The sequence below is a fragment of the Hibiscus syriacus genome, unplaced genomic scaffold (assembly GCF_006381635.1).
Source record: "Hibiscus syriacus cultivar Baekdansim isolate YM2019G1 unplaced genomic scaffold, ASM638163v2 tig00010263_pilon, whole genome shotgun sequence".
In the NCBI taxonomy this organism is placed as follows: domain Eukaryota; kingdom Viridiplantae; phylum Streptophyta; class Magnoliopsida; order Malvales; family Malvaceae; genus Hibiscus; species Hibiscus syriacus.
This window is the reverse complement of record NW_024062210.1, coordinates 1,560,892-1,577,210: the sequence shown is the minus strand read 5'-3', so window position 1 is coordinate 1,577,210 and position 16,319 is coordinate 1,560,892. Positions and strand designations below refer to the sequence as shown.

The 16,319-nt window shown below is 35.4% G+C and overlaps 4 protein-coding genes across 4 annotated transcripts; 3 read left to right on the top strand and 1 right to left on the bottom strand.

Annotated features, from left to right (window-relative positions):
* The first annotated feature begins 303 nt into the window (after window positions 1–303).
* Window positions 304–2,074, top strand: LOC120203798 (protein ASPARTIC PROTEASE IN GUARD CELL 1-like). The gene has a single exon (XM_039203975.1). It carries the CDS (start codon window positions 355–357, stop codon window positions 1,810–1,812), a length of 1,458 nt encoding a protein of 485 aa, XP_039059906.1. The 5' UTR covers window positions 304–354; the 3' UTR covers window positions 1,813–2,074.
* A 2,488-nt stretch (window positions 2,075–4,562) lies between these two features.
* Window positions 4,563–8,453, top strand: LOC120203797 (CTL-like protein DDB_G0274487). The gene is made up of 7 exons (XM_039203974.1): window positions 4,563–4,745; window positions 5,237–5,694; window positions 6,466–6,649; window positions 6,776–7,000; window positions 7,107–7,223; window positions 7,611–7,844; window positions 8,163–8,453. The coding sequence occupies exons 1-7, from the start codon at window positions 4,683–4,685 to the stop codon at window positions 8,376–8,378; spliced, it is 1,497 nt and encodes a 498-aa protein (XP_039059905.1). The 5' UTR covers window positions 4,563–4,682; the 3' UTR covers window positions 8,379–8,453.
* A 1,591-nt stretch (window positions 8,454–10,044) lies between these two features.
* On the top strand, window positions 10,045–12,579 carry LOC120203800 (transcription factor TGA2.3-like). The gene is made up of 11 exons (XM_039203977.1): window positions 10,045–10,180; window positions 10,402–10,508; window positions 10,587–10,651; window positions 10,754–10,948; window positions 11,058–11,132; window positions 11,217–11,276; window positions 11,372–11,449; window positions 11,546–11,603; window positions 11,701–11,972; window positions 12,066–12,311; window positions 12,399–12,579. Exons 1-11 carry the CDS (start codon window positions 10,110–10,112, stop codon window positions 12,543–12,545), a joined length of 1,374 nt encoding a protein of 457 aa, XP_039059908.1. The 5' UTR covers window positions 10,045–10,109; the 3' UTR covers window positions 12,546–12,579.
* Window positions 12,580–12,805: 226 nt separating this feature from the next.
* Window positions 12,806–13,540, bottom strand: LOC120203799. The gene is made up of 2 exons (XM_039203976.1): window positions 13,118–13,540; window positions 12,806–13,017 (listed from the first exon to the last, which is right to left on the bottom strand). The coding sequence occupies exons 1-2, from the start codon at window positions 13,458–13,460 to the stop codon at window positions 12,965–12,967; spliced, it is 396 nt and encodes a 131-aa protein (XP_039059907.1). The 5' UTR covers window positions 13,461–13,540; the 3' UTR covers window positions 12,806–12,964.
* Window positions 13,541–16,319: the final 2,779 nt, after the last annotated feature.

Here is a 16,319-nt window from a genome sequence, read left to right as displayed (position 1 = left end):
GTTTTTATAAACTCAAATCAGATCATACTCATCCCGTGTATTTTTTTTCTTTCTGCTTTAGCTATAAATTTTCACGGACCTGAAACTGTGGTCCAACAAAGTAACATGGGTTCCGCAAAAGAGGAGACATTGGCAAGCAAAAGCAATGACCTTTGCAAAGAATGCCTAAAAATCCTGCTTATTAAGCGGCTGAACTTTGCAAATCCAACGCAAAGATAACGACCCTCAATCTACTCTCGAGCTTGATAAATATTATTCACACCCTTTCACTTCACCTCCCACTCTAAGCTTTATCCATTTTTCTATTCTCTATAAAAACCCACCCTTCAACCTTCCTTTCTTGCTTACCAAACAATGGCTCTTCTTTTTTGCATTATCTTCGCCGCTTGCTTCTTCTTTACAGCTCCATTTGTCCACTGCTCTCGAAGCTTGCTGCAAATTTCCCGCCCCACGACGGTTCTCGACGTTTCTGAAGCTCTTGAGAAGACCAGAAATGTACTCTCATTTACCCCAGTAGGCCAAAGCCTCTCAGCTTCACCTTCACCTACGTCTTTCCTCTCCCTTCATATTCACCCCAGAGCTTCTATTCGTAAATCCTCCCACCCTGATTACAAATCATTGACTTTATCCCGACTCGAGCGGGACTCTGCTCGAGTCACCTCGCTCGCCACTCGGTTGGATCTGTCTGTCAGCGGAATTTCAAAGCCGGATCTCAAGCCGTTTAATAAGGCCTCGGAATTTGGAGCAGAGGAACTAGGAAGTCCTATTGTGTCGGGTTCGAGTCAAGGAAGCGGTGAGTACTTCTCTCGGGTTGGAATCGGGAAACCACCGAGTCAAGTTTACATGGTGCTCGACACGGGCAGTGACGTCAACTGGGTACAATGCGCACCCTGCGCCGATTGTTACCAACAATCTGACCCCATTTTCGACCCATCTTTATCATCTTCTTACTCGCCGCTGAATTGCGAAACGCAACAATGCAAGTACCTTGACGATTCCGAATGTCGAAACGATCGGACTTGCGCCTACGAGGTTTCCTACGGCGACGGCTCTTACACAGTGGGTGACTTTGTCACTGAAACCATCACCCTCGGCTCGGATTCTGTCAATAATGTAGCAATCGGTTGTGGCCATAACAACGAAGGCTTGTTTGTCGGGGCGGGTGGCTTGCTTGGTCTCGGCGGCGGGCCGCTTTCCTTTTCCTCCCAGCTTAATGCGAGTACTTTCTCCTATTGTCTCGTGGATCGTGACTCTGACTCAGCTTCCACTCTCGAGTTCGACTATGCTCTCCCTCCTAACGCCATTACAGCTCCATTACTCCGTAACAAACAGCTAGACACGTTTTACTATCTCGGTTTAACCGGTATCAGTGTGGGTGGCGAATTGCTTCCGATTCCCGAGTCAGTTTTCCAAATAGACGAGTCAGGTAACGGTGGGATTATCATCGACTCGGGGACCGCCGTAACTCGGTTACAGAGCGATACATACAACGTTCTCCGTGACGCATTCGTTAAAGGTACAAAGAACTTGCCGTCAGCTGACACCGTGGCATTGTTTGACACGTGTTACAATTTGTCTTCCACGAGTAGCGTGGATGTCCCAACGTTGTCGTTTCACTTCCCCGAAGCTAAAGTTCTACCGTTACCGGCTAAGAATTACATGATACCGGTTGATTCCGTTGGAACCTTCTGTTTCGCGTTCGCGCCAACGTCCTCGACGTTGTCAATCATTGGGAACGTGCAGCAGCAGGGGACGCGTGTCGGTTTCGATCTCGGCAACTCCCACGTAGGATTCGTGCCCAACAAATGTTAGAAAAATTATTATTTTTTACTATCTGTAATTTATTTACGGTTTTCGCGTTGGTAAAAGATAAATACCAGTGGGCCCATTTCAATTTCTCATGACAGGCAAACGGCGATGTTATCGATGTCGGCAGTAGTGGCATGTATAGTAAATTAATTGAATGCATGAGGAGAAGAGTGTCAAAACACAGAGACTTGATAGATTTGTTTATATGACCGTTACATAGTTGTTTTTATTAAAAAAAGATTCGCTTCGGTTTATCAAACATATAATTTATTATTGTGTTAGTGCTCACGTTGTAGAGGATGTTTTTTTTTTATAATATAGGACTTTAGTAGGCCAGGTTAAAAAATTCGATCTTATAAGGTAATTTTCGGAAGAGTTCGAAGAACCCACCACTCTGTCTCCCGTTTTTTTTAGGATTCCAATCAATTAAGTCGAATTACCTAATTTTCGTTAATCGATTTTTCCCTTTTGATAATTGAATCAAAACTTTTTCAATAATTTTTATTCAAACTAAATAAAGTTTGATTAATTCGTTCGGTTAACCAAATTAATTGAAATCTTTTTGTAATTTCTTTTTGTTAGATTAATTTGAATTTATTAGAGGTATTTTTTTCTTTATTTATGTTAAAATTTGATTGAATATTGATAGTTTAATAGGTTAATTAATTGATTTAGAACTAGATTGACCACTAATTGAACTTTAAAAAAAATTATTGAATGTTAACCCAATTAATATCAAATTAACTGATCGATTAATCGAATTAAATTTTGACTTAGTCCATTAATTCGATCAAAACCGAATAATTAATACCTCTAGTTAAGCCAACTTGTTCATAAGATATATTAGAGTACTAACGTTTATGTTTTGAAAATTTATATTAAAATTATAAAACATTGTCTGTTTAAAATTATTTGAATTTTATTTTTTCAAACTAATAATAAACATTAACTTTATTAAATAAAATAAAAAATAGCTTCAGATTATAGAAAGTGCTTATAAAAAAGGTAAATTAAACACGTAAGTTAGATATTTATTCTAAAACCATATAAGTGTATAACTAATCATCCAAGAGTAACAAATAATTAAAAATTTAATGAAAATAATCTGGACAAAAAATAGATACAGACAAATATTATTAGCAACGTACGAATGATAAACATTATCGACACTAACATTAAAAACACATATAACAATAATAGTTAGTTGACAAATTAACATTATTACAAATCATTCACAACTATGTTCGGAGATTATGAACGTCAATCAATATCCAACTCAAGAGTCTAAAGTAGAGATAAATCAACAAAATAACAAAATAAACATCATCTGAATTTAGAGAGGCAGCATCAAATCCAACAACGAGAAAATAAAATAAAACGTGTTACAAGAGTAGACAAAAAATGTATTATAAAAATAAATAAAATCATCCACAATCTTCACACGAAAAGAGAAAGATTGACTACACAAAACAATATAACTCGAGTTATAAGAGAATTAAAAAAAAAAGCAACGATCAGTAATCAACTAAAAAATAATATCGTCATTTATAAAAATATTAGACAAAGAGCAATAAACGATAGAAAAGAAAAGAAAAAGAAAGATCTACTGGGATTTCTTTTTTATATAAGTTATCAATTTTAATTTGTTTTAATTTAAATCATTTTATATGAGGAAATTATTTAAAAAAATTATAATTTAAGTCATTATATATTTCAATAATCAGCCGTTATAATCTTATTACTATTTTTGTATACCTATAAGTATAATTTTAATACCATAATAATACCATAAGATAGAAAGTGAAAATTCTGAAATTAAGACATTGATTTGTTTAAGGTCAAAAGAGAGAATACTGAGGTGGGAAGAACAACATCCGCTGGAACTATAATAACCATAATAATGCCACGTGGTACCATATAGTAGCTTGATTAAACTTTCAAGCACTGCCTTTCTCTTCAGGTGTTTTTTTTAGTTGGTATTACGTTTTTGTTTATATGCAGAGATTTTTTATACAGAGATTTATGCGAAGGTCTTATTTTAACTATGTATTTATTTATACATGCATTGTATTTTATTTTTAATTTTCTTACTGTCGGAGGTCTTTCACGGAAACTGCTCTCAATTTTGACGTTGGAAGCAGCCTACTATCTTACCTCCCCATACCCCATTGCATATGGAAATAGTGTTTTGTTGTTGTTTAGAAGGGATTAATAATTTAAATACATTGATACTTGAATCTATCCTTTACGATCCTACAAATTTACATTAAGTAAGGTTGTAGTATGATTCATACTAGGAATTCAATAACATATTTTGTATAAACTAATTCCGCAGAATGTAAAATGACGTACAACTATATTCCATATTATAATAATCGTTTTAAAAAATTTGAAAGTTCAAGTACTAAACATACATTTGAATATAATTGAATGATTTTTGATGTAATTTATCCGAACCTAAAAAATACCCATAACAGCCAAACGCAACGCAAGCGACAACAAAGCGGCGAATCCACCATCGACATCTTCTGCCTGCTTCACTTTATCATTAATAACTTTCAGTTATTGGTTTTTGATGGAGTAATTAATTAGTTATTTGGTAGGAAGAATAGTAATCCGCTAAATCCTTCCCGAATTTATTCACAGAAGAACCTTAATCAACTCCATTGACATTCCTTCATCCTTTCACTGTTATTTTCAAACCACCTTCTTCACGTTTCCCCCCTCTAAACTTTGACGAGGCACCTTTTGAGTTAAAGTCGATCGTTTAAAACTTTAAAAAACTTTACTTCAACTTTTATTATTGACCGACAAACGTAATGCTTTAATTCCGTTTGAGCAAAAGGGCTTTGTCTCTTCAATCTCTCCTCTCCATGAGCGACTCTAACATCTCTTCCTCTTCCTCTGATTCTGCCTCCATCGCCACCGTCGATCAGGTAGTCCTCAACCGTTCTCCTCCCATTTCTAGTTTAATTCTCTATCCCATTATTCAAAACACTATATCGTTTATCTCATGATGTAATTGTAGTTATATTTCTCGTTGACTTCAACTATTTTATACAAAAATTAATAATCTGAATTCCCAAGTTTCATTTTTAAAAATAAAATAAAATCAGGATCTTTAATTGTTTGATTACGTTGTTTTCTCCTTCTCCTTGTGATTAGTCTTTCTGTTCTGGTTTTCTTATTTAGTTTAGACTTAAAAATTAATGGGTTATGTTGTAAAATTTAACTTCTGGCTTTAAAGTCTCAACTTTTATCAATAAATGGTTCTTCCCCTTTGGATTTGTAAATTTTAATTGTTCAGCCTAAGTTGGAATATGTTAATATTTGGACTTCTTTTTCTTTCTTTTTTGCTTTTCAAAGTCTGACTGAATCACTATGATAAATTCATTCACTCTAAATTTATTTCTTGTTTTGGTTTCAGAATGTAGGGAGGAATGAGAGGATTATAGATGCTGATCAAACATTTTCTCCAGATTTGCGACATTGGCGTGATATTTTCTGGTTAGCTATATTTATAATTCATTTGATTGTGTTAGGGTTCGTGCTCGCTGTTCTTGGACTCAATAGGTTTAGGACAACTGATAGATTAAACATCGATAGATATACCAATCGGTATTGGGAGAATAGTAATGGATTGACGGAGACTTACTGGCCCAAGTATGCTGTTGCTGGTGGGATTGGGACAGTTCTTGGATGTCTTTGGTTGTTGTTGCTTGGTTCTCATGCGAAACAAATGATGAAGGTTTCGGTTCACATTTTGACAACATATCTTGCCGTGATTAGTGTTTTATGTTTCTGGTGCGAGCAGTTTTTCTGGGGCGTGGCATTTTCAGCTGGTGCTGCAGTGCAGTTCTTGTATGTTATATCCGTTATAGACAGGTATGGACTAGAGCCATATATTTTGGTAACCATGAAATGTGTTATCTAGGGTTTATTGTTTGTTGGATGTTGTAAATAGATTAAAGAAACAGGTTACTACTCCTGTTAATCACTGTTCCTGATTCATTTGTTGACCGAAATATTTCCTTGGTTCTGTAGAATTCGCTCCATCTTTTCGGAAAATTGAATAAATTGATTAATTTCTGGTTGTAATGAACATTGGAGTGAAGCAACTTAATGGTTCTATTGAGATTTGAAGTAACATTTTTTACAAATTGATTTATTTTTGATGGCATGTATTGGCAACAAGAAGGTAATTCTAAAATTATACTGGAGCCGTGATTAGTATTTTACTGTCGAGAAACCTGTAGCAGAATCAGGAGAAGGGATTGCGTCCTTACTACATATACACAAAGAGGACCGATTTATCACATAGAAATTGAAATTATGGTCAAGGCTCATCATTTATAAAGCAGTCTTAGTAGGTCAATTTCAAATGTCCACTCAACCAAGCGATCTATTTGCCTATAGAAAACATTTTATGGTTATAAGTTGTTTTCTCAAGTTTCCATTCCATTCAACAAACTAGGCATGAATATGCTATCTTCCTTGAAGTCATTATACTGGAGAATCGTTAGCCTGCTTATATCAAGCCTAGGTTTCTAGATCTCTGTTAGTTTCAATGTGGTCAGGATTAGATAATTCTGGATTGGAGTAATTGGATCTTATGAAGTCTGCTTCTACCGGGTCTTTTTCTTTTTCTTTTGATAGACTTCCATTCACCATGCTGGTCTTGCAAAAAGCTGTCAAATTGGTATGGAGTCTTCCTGAAGTTACTCGAGTAGCATATGCATTTATGGCTGTCATGATTTTATGGATGGGCATATGGTCTTTTGGAATATCCGGTGTTGTGGCTTCAAGCAGGGGTGACCTTGGACGCTGGTGGCTTCTTGTGGTGAGCTGGCAAGTTTTGCCCTTGATTCCTTATGTTGTTACTGCAATGAGAGTTGCAGGAGATTGCTATTAGAAAAATGTTCGATTAAATCTTAACAAAACTAGTAATGTGCCTTGATACTTGCAGGTTCTCTCCATAAGCTTATTTTGGACTGGTGCTGTCCTTTGCAATACTGTACATGTTATAGTGTCTGGGCTTGTGTTTCTTGTTCTTATTCATGGTGGTCGAAATGCTTCATCAATGCCTCCTAACTCGTTGATGAAATCTCTACGTTATGCTGTAACAACATCTTTTGGAAGCATTTGCTACGGGTCACTTTTCACAGCTGCTATTCGGACTCTGCGATGGGAGGTAAGCTCACCAGCATTTGCTTTTTCCAACCAGTTCTCTGTTTTTATTCTCAAGATTCAAATGAACACTTTCTTTTTTCAATACTTAATTTGAAACCGCTTTTTAGATCAGGGGATTCCGGTCAAAAATTGGAAACAATGAGTGCTTGCTTTGCTGTGTTGACTTTTTGTTTCAACTCGTAGAGACCCTTGTTCGATTTTTCAACAAGTATGCATATGTCCAGGTAGTTTTTTTTACACCCTTCTCTTGGTAATTTCTCATGTGTATGAGAACTAATTCTTTTGAACACATGTAGCAACATTACATTCCATGATTTTAGCCATTTTAATTTAGCATAGATATTGATTTGTTGATGGTACTCGTGTAATTTTAGGAGCACATCAGATATTGTAGTGAAGGTTTTAGGTCAATTTTTTGTATGAGATTCTTCCTATATTAGATTTGTCCGTTCATCTCATGAATTTTCCAGGCACTAGAATTTTTCTTTTCCTCCTGTAGTTGGATTGGGGGATAACATGCTTAGTCACAAAGACTTTTTTCTTAGAAAGAAATTGAACAGTTGTTTTGTTACACTACTATAGTATGGTTCTGCATGCTCTGTGCATACCAGATAGCTATTTACGGAAAAGGTTTTAACCGATCGGCAAGAGACGCCTGGGAGTTATTCCAGTCAACAGGAGTTGAAGCACTAGTTGCCTATGATTGTTCCGGTGCCGTTCTGCTGATGGGTACTATCTTGGGTGGGCTTATCACCGGTACTTTTGCTGGTGTTTGGACTTGGATTACATTGAAGGACAGAGTCATCATGGTGGGATCCACTGCAATGTTGATGGGAATGGTCTTGGTTAGTGTGTTTTCTGTTCTTCAGTTATATTGATCCCTATTGGTAAAAGTGACCTTATCTGTTTAGACATATTGACCCCTTTTTCTTTCTAAAGTAGGCAGTCTCTTCTAGGTGTCATTTGGCAGTTTTGTCTGTTACTCTTATAAGATGGCAGTCATTTTCAGTATAAAAAATATTGCATACTAATCAATGGAAAATTTCAGCACAAATTATTAGTATTTATGCACAAATTACTGCTAATAATCAATCTTTGGGATCAGTTATATTGCTACTTTCTTTCTTATTTGAAGATTAAGGTAGGGGAAATGGTTGCTGCAGGTGGGACTTGCAATGGTGGTTGTCGAAAGCGCTGTTACGTCTATATGCATCTGTTATGCAGAAGACCCTTCCTTGATTCGAAGATGGGATCCTCACTTCTTTAACCAAATGTCGGAGACGCTGCACCAGCGTCTTCAACATAGGAGTTCTCGAGCCAGGGAAGTATTGAGTCACAACCAGCTTAACAGCCACAACCAAGACACATTCCATCTTTGACAACTCTGACCTATATCAACTGTAATTCATACTCTAAATCACTATTCCAAATATAATAAACTTCTTTTTACAATATTTGCCAATCTTTTTAATCTTTAATCTTTGTTTCAAGTTCGAGTTCATTGGGATTTGTAGAGACATTGGTCCATTGCTGAAGCATATTGACTAAAGATAGGTCTGGATAAATACGGGTAACTCCTGGGTTAACGTACCTACACCATTCTGCATAAAAGGTTTTCTATTAAACCAAATAGCCCAAAGCACGACCAAGAGCATACAAAACCCCTCAACGCTCATTATTGGTAATAAAGATGCCATTCACATTATTGTACAAAAACTTATAAAATATTTGCTAAAAGGATCATAGAAGAAGCATTAAATATATTGGTTATTACCTCTCTTCATAAATGTTTCTCTCTGTTTTCTTTCGCTCTCATTAATTCTTAAGACTGTATAATCGCCATCAACATCATGGGACTGCATATTTTTGGATAAGCAAGGTTCTTGCTGGAACGGTTTGATTTTTCTCCATCCATTAATCCCCAGGGAGTAAAAGGAAACACCCAAGTTTATACATGATTAGATATGCAAACTAAAAGAATTCTTCTTCAACTGCTGCATAGATTTGAACAATGGAAGCCGAGGTTAAATTTGAAGGCATTATTCACATAATTCCACACATAAATCTGGTCTCTCACGAGACAGTCAAATCGCAAACATGGATCCCCCACCATGAAAAGATTTTGCTGTTCCAACTTCGTAGTTAAAGAAGTGCATCAAAAACATAATCCCACACAACTAAGGCACCTCAATAACTGTATGATTGCCGTATCAGATAGCGTCATAAATTCACAATATTTTGCTTTTACTCTTTATCTCTGTCACAATGTCAGAAGAACCCAGAAATCACCTTAATATTAGTTAATGAGAGACATTATTATGTTTTTTTTTCAGTCGATGACTTAATGAAAAGAAACTAATAAAATAAGCCTGCTCTGCTCTTCTGCCTTTTAAATGGGGTGGAAATTAAATCTCCATGTTTATTACTGGATGAGAAAAAGAAAAGACGATGAAGAAGAAATTAAATTATTGGATGGCATCTCATCACCGTCACATCTTTTAGCCGCGAAGACACACTTTCCCAGGGGAGCTATTAAGAGTAGAGAGAATATAGTAATATAAGAAAAAGAATCCAAACCCTAGGCTCCTCTCTGTGCCTACTTACGAAAACAACCGTAGCAGAGAGAGAAAGAGATGATAAGACAAAAGGGTTTTTGGCTTTTGGGACGGAGGGTGTTATTGTCTTGGACACTGTGCTTCTTTACTACTCACTCGTATGTGCAGAGCGTGTAAAAACGAAGAAGCAAATCACCGAACTACACTAAAATGCATGCATGTAAATATTGGTTCTATTCACCTATGAAATTAAGCATTATGAATGGATTAAAAACAGAGAAAAATGAACTGAAATTAAGACATTATATAGAAAGGGAGAGTGGAACAAACGCACAGCAAGCAGAGAATGAAGAAATAATGCAAGGAAAAAAAAACAGTAGAGGTTTATTGGGAAGCTATAGTGCCTACTCTGAGAACGCAATATTTAAAAGCCTTGCTTTCCTCTCCATTAAAGATCTATTTTTCTCCCGCTTCTGTCAAGTTTTCTCTCTCAACCTTTCTTTCTTAGGAACGCAACAGACTCTCACTTTATAGTAAAAGAAAAGAAAAGAGAAAATGCAGAGCTTCAAAGCTGCAGCAACAACAGCTAACCCAGACATGTTTTGCCACTCTTCCTTTTTTCTCAGGTATATATACTTTTACTTGAAGTCATGATTTTGGGTTTTCCTTTTCTTCTTTTGGTGTTGGAACTGCATTCTTGGCTTACAAGGCAATGATTATAGTTTTTTTATGTACGTATGAGAAAAGAGAGGTGACTGATTTTTTTTATTTGATCTGTTGGAGTACAAATAAAGAAGCAAACTTTGTTGTTCTTACTATTTCGGTGTTTGTTTCAATCGAAAAACAGAGGAGACGATTGTAATAGTTGCCACCAGACGCGTTTACCGGATCTTGGAGAGCTTGATCATCCTGCTGTTGCTTTTCATCACGATGATGCTGTTGATTTAAGCTCAAGTATCGTAAAAATATATGTTTTCCCTCTGTTTCTAAAGCCTATCTAACCATTTTCTCTGTTTATATAATTCCTTGTAGGCTCCTTTTTTAGTTTAAAACCCAGCAATGTTGCTAACAACTTGCACTATGGCGCATTGAACACGGTACTCAACCCTTCTACCAACCTCACTCTTTCAACGTAAGTTTTTTCCTGTTTATATTTCGTCATAGTTTTGATGTTCTTTTGCAAATGGTTTTGCTTTCAGAGCATCGGTGCAACCGAGATAATATCCAGTGGAATCAGGTGTTTGGATACAGGGCAGTTCATGTACCAGAAGGGGCCAACATTTGGTGCCTCGTTGGGGAATGAACATATCGAAAACTGGGCTGATCCTGGCCTTGCCGATATTTGCCAGCAGACTGTCACTTCAACTGATGTTGACACTGACCATAAAAACCAGGTTTTGTGTCTTCCTTTTCTTCATGTAAAGTTGCGAAGGGAACATCTTTATGATGACGAATTGCTTATGATAAAGAATTGCTCTAAGTTGATTCTTGACGGTCTTATAGGTTCATGGCGTTCAAGATGGACCTATAATGGTGGATTCAGTGGATCAGTCCAAGTCAAAATTTGGTGATCAAAAGGTTTTTTTAAACATTACTGATTTGTTGTGTTATCTATTTGAATGTTTGCCATCTTTACGAATTCTTACTTTTTTGCCGCTTCAGATGCTTCGCAGGCTTGCTCAGAATCGAGAAGCTGCAAGGAAGAGTAGATTGAGGAAAAAGGTACTGTGTATTTTGCTTGTGTATACTATTTTACTTACCTATTCTGGATAAATGAAGCATGCTTGTATCATTTATAGGTTTTGTTTTTTGAACAGGCATATGTCCAGCAGCTCGAGAATAATCGACATAGGCTCACGGAGCTAGAGCAAGAGCTTCAAATGGCAAGACAGCAGGTATGAAAATGTATCTCTTTATCTCTGGTTCAGGATGCACCTTCTCTTCATTCTAAGGTATTTTTTTGTTCTTAATTCGCTTTTGTTCTAACGCAGGGTTCTTTTATCACGACGAGACGTTCGGGGGACCATGGTCATTCAGCTATGGGAAATAGTGAGGAGACTTTAGATGTTGTTTTTGTGGCTTCCGTTTGTCAACAGATGGTGTGTAGATTACTGTAATTAGATCTTACTCATTTTTATGCTCCCAGCGGCTCTGGCGTTTGACATGGAATATGGTTGCTGGCTCAATGAACATCAACGACTGATAAATGACCTAAGATCGGCAGTGAATTCAAATATCGGGGATAGTGAATTATGCATTCTTGTAGGGGGTGTCATGGCACATTATGATGAAGTTTTCAGGTTGAAAAGCATTGGTACCAAGGCAGATGTATTTCACATGCTCTCTGGTATGTGGAAAACACCTGCAGAGAGGTGTTTTATGTGGTTGGGAGGATTTCGTTCATCTGAACTTCTAAAGGTGATTTACTATCGGATAATTCGATACTATTAACATGACGTGTTTTTGAGAAATATCTGTTTTGTTTGATGACATTTTGATCTTGGAACTTAGATCCTCGGAAACCACCTAGAGCCTTTGACAGACCAACAATTGATGGGCATATGTAATCTGCAGCAGTCTTGTCAACAGGCTGAGGATGCCTTATCACAAGGAATGGAAGCTTTGCAGCAATCTCTTGTAGACACCCTCTCGTCCACATGTTTAGGTCCTGCTGCTCCCGGAAACGTTGCAGATTACATGGGCCAGATGGCAATCGCAATGGGAAAAATTGTCACATTGGAGAACTTCCTACACCAGGTAAATGACAATTTATCTCGCCCATCATGCAACTTTGAAGTTAAGTGCTCATACAGTTATTTACCAGTGTCACGTTTCGATTTCCAGGCCGACCTTTTAAGACAGCAAACTTTACAACAAATGCATCGAATTTTAACCACTCGACAAGCAGCCCTGGCCCTACTAGTTATTAGTGATTACACTTCAAGACTCAGGGCTCTTAGCTCTTTATGGTTAGCCCGACCTAGAAACTGATTCTTTCATTCCATGCAAGCTCATCTCGATTTCATCAATGCTTTGCACAAAACATTTTCCTCCATTTCACCAGGTGAAGCATGCATTGCACTCACTGGCCTATAGAAATGGCAGTAATTCAGTTAAATGCTGTATATTAAGTAGGCTCTGAGCAATTTGTTGTTATTGTAGTTGGTGTAATCTCACATGTGAGGCAATATTCTGTAAACTTCGACAATGTTGTGCTAACTTAAGATAGTTCAATGCTTCAAAGTGATTATGCGAAACATGTTCGTTGTTCCTTGTATTACAAATCATGTAATCTTTCTATCAGAATTGAAAACGTCGAACATTACATGATCTAATGTAATCAATGATAGTTATTTACAGCATTCCTAAGAAATAAAATATTTGAAGCAACATGTTAAATTCTTGCTTGTTCACGATTGTTTGGTCTCGACTGGCCTGTAAACTCTTCTCCGATTCACCCTTCCTGAAAGTTACCAGGTAAATATGTTATTCACTGAAATCTGCAGAAAGTTGAATATAGATTATTTACATCTGCTTTTATATTGTGTCCAGTTTGTGAATACCTGGCCTGTGGCGTCTTGTGGATTTGTTGATGTGGGGAATGAAAACTCCGGTTCCATTGCCGGTTCTCCATAGATTCACAAGCCAAGTCGGTACCGAGTCTGTATTCTCGGTATCCGGCCAATTGAAATACCTTCCATGTTGTAAAGAAGATAGATTCCCAAGCGCTCTTCTTGTCCCCGGCTTGTTAGCGACAGAGCTCACGGAATCGATAACATCGGTTTCTTGATGATCCTCGTCGTCTGCTGTCAAAACTAGAATCTGTCTTCGAATCTCATCGAAGAGAACATCGTCTTCGTCAATCCCTTGGTATTCGTAAACGGACTCGATGTTGTTCACGTCCATGGTGGTAAGAAAAAACTCGGAACGGGAGAAGCTTGGGTTTCCATTTCCATGGTTGGGGCAATTTAAAGAAGAATGTGGAGGAGAAAGTACATGGTTCAGCGTCAAGGAAACCCGACGACTTCCAAATGTCTCACTTTTTGTACGTTAGTTTAGTTGGTGCATTGTCTCTTATGAAAATCTTCAAGGAGCGGTTTGTGTTGTCAAACTAAGTGGATTAGGACCTTTAGTTTTTTGAATTTAGAATCATTTTACTTCCATAAACCATTCGATTTTTTGGTCAAAAATAATAATTTAATGTCTCATTTAGGCTTTAAAATGAGAGGTAAACAATAATTAAGGGTATCAAAATATTAACTGAGTTGTTGGACCATAAAAACATTACTACTTGGGGGGACCCAAAAGTTGATCAACCCCTTGGACCTACCCTCTAAACTATAAGGTGGGTTTGAATCTTGATAATTATAAATAAAGTAAATCGAGTTGAGAGGATCTTCGCAAAATAAATTTTAGATTAGTCGATCAATAGATAAGATAAAAATGAGTAGAGGAAAAAAGGGTTTTGGTTTTTTAGGATGAATTACATTATTAATCATAAATTAATTATTATTTTTCTATTTTGATTATTGAACTATTTTTTTTGACAAACATGCCACCGATATTACATTTTTTTTATATTTAGGTCATCGATCGTTAATTCTTAACGGTGATATAAATACAATGCTATTTATATCATTTTCTTTCTTCTCATCAATTGTTTATATATCATTTCTGATAATTCTATTGAAATTAATTAAGTAATGACCCGTGACCTTATTCAATTAAAATAAAATAAAAAATTAACTTTTGGGAGGCTTGAATTAGTTTCATTTTCACCCTCCATTTTTCTCCACCACATTACTTTGCTCTTCAATGGTCTCTACAGTATACACCGTCATCAACCTTTGGACTCTTTTTACCTTCAATTGTGTTTCCATTGCAGGCCTGTAAATCAAGATAGTTTCTTTAAAAATAAATTATGTTAAGGATGTAAATTTTGGTTACATTGCATTTATTGCGATTGCGGTTATAATAGATGCTATTGTGGTAATTACAGGCAAGTAGGACGTGCAAAAAAGATTTTAAACGACATCTTTATCTCTATATAACAGTTGTTATTTCGATAACGAATCGCTATTTAAATCTCTGATTTATATTTAACATTTATGTTAAATGCATTCAGATTTGGTACATGGTATCCTCTAAATATATCATGCTAAACACATACCAACCCAATAAGCATCCTAAATTGGGATAGCATGGCAAAACCATCTTTCCTCTTTCTTTTCTCCATCAACTTTATCTTCTATAATGCCTGAATCAACCCTTTCGATAACATCCTCTTTAGGTTCATAAGTCAGGTTATATTCCTTAATTGTATTTGGAGCATCTCCAATGTTCGTGTAAATGTTAGGCTGAACAATTGTTGACTTGGTTACAGTAACTTTAGCTGCCAACCAGCTAAACTTATCAATTCCTAGGCCCAACTCAGTGGCCCAATGGTGGACCCCTTGTCTAATGGGTTATGGGTTTAGTTTCCCCAAAGCCAAAATTTATTTATTTTTTGATAAATTAATTTTTATTTTAATTAAATAAGATGGTGGCATATGTTATCAATTTATTTATTTGAATAAAATCATGAAAAAAATGAGAGGAAAAATTATGTAAAATAATAAAATAAAGAATTCATGTCAGTATTATCTTCAAATTTTTAATGATCGATGACCAAAGTAGAAAAAAAAACGTAATGGTAGTACTGTTTTCACCGAAAAAATAGTTCGATGACCAAAATAAGAGAGTGATGGTAGATTGGTAACTAATGACATAGTTTACCCTATTTTTTTAAATATATTCAAAATATTGTTGATTTATTGTTGTAATTATTTATAATCTTTTTATTCATTAACTTATATATTTGTAATTAATTTTTAATATTGTTATCAAGATTCAATTTAGCAAAAGTTTGTGTTCCTTCCTATACGTAATCTATTATGATTTGATTTTAAATTAGGTATAATGATAAAATAAATTGTATGTAAAGTTTATTAAACAATCATTTTAATTTTTATCTTTTTTTGAGTATTTTGATCCTCAACGTTTTATTTTGGACAAAATATTTTTTTTAGATGAAAATCGTTAGTCAACAAACGAACAACACTCTAAAATATGAGTTTTTTAACACGAAAATGAAATATTAAGGCCAAGATGCTCCATAAAAAAGAATAAGGGCTAACATAACTATTTGGTTAAACGATCGAATATTTTTTTCCTAAATAAAATGTTGAGGGGACAAAACGTTCCAAAAAATAATATAGACGAAAAACAACTATTTAATCAAATGTTAGGATTTTTATTATTATATATTTAAATTATTTAAATAATCTATTATAATAATTAAGTGGGTAAACTTAGTATTCTACTCGTCACCGCATCAGTTATACATTTTTTTAAATTATCTCTTAATATTTGACAACATAATCGTTTAGACTATTTTTTTTAAAGCAAATTGGTCCTTAAAACTTCATTTTAGGGTAAAATATATCTGACTGAATAAAAATCATTAGTTGACAAACGATCAAAGCTTCATGCTAACGTAGCATGTCCACATAGGATGCCACATTAATTTAATGAAGGGCAACTAAAATAAAACTGAACGATAATGTTAATAAAAAAATGTTAATAGTTAAGCAACTAAACAAATAATTTACTTAATTTTTTTATCACTCTTTATTTAAATTCCAACATGGAGGGAATGAAATATATATAAAAACATATATATACTAGATTTTATGACATGTGAAATGTTATTATGAGAAAACTATA

Bases quoted from the DNA above. Each gene is read 5' to 3' on its own strand.
- LOC120203798 (XM_039203975.1), top strand. From the start codon at position 355: ATGGCTCTTCTTTTTTGCATTATCTTCGCCGCTTGCTTCTTCTTTACA.
- LOC120203800 (XM_039203977.1), top strand. From the start codon at position 10,110: ATGCAGAGCTTCAAAGCTGCAGCAACAACAGCTAACCCAGACATGTTT. The intron at 11,277-11,371 runs GTACTGTGTATT...TTTTTTGAACAG, and splicing joins AGAGTAGATTGAGGAAAAAG to GCATATGTCCAGCAGCTCGA. The intron at 11,604-11,700 runs GTGAGGAGACTT...TTATGCTCCCAG, and splicing joins TCATTCAGCTATGGGAAATA to CGGCTCTGGCGTTTGACATG.
- LOC120203799 (XM_039203976.1), bottom strand. From the start codon at position 13,460: ATGGACGTGAACAACATCGAGTCCGTTTACGAATACCAAGGGATTGAC. The intron at 13,018-13,117 runs GTATTCACAAAC...GGTAACTTTCAG, and splicing joins CACAAGACGCCACAGGCCAG to GAAGGGTGAATCGGAGAAGA.
- LOC120203797 (XM_039203974.1), top strand. From the start codon at position 4,683: ATGAGCGACTCTAACATCTCTTCCTCTTCCTCTGATTCTGCCTCCATC. The intron at 6,650-6,775 runs GTGAGCTGGCAA...TGATACTTGCAG, and splicing joins GACGCTGGTGGCTTCTTGTG to GTTCTCTCCATAAGCTTATT. The intron at 7,001-7,106 runs GTAAGCTCACCA...ACCGCTTTTTAG, and splicing joins TTCGGACTCTGCGATGGGAG to ATCAGGGGATTCCGGTCAAA.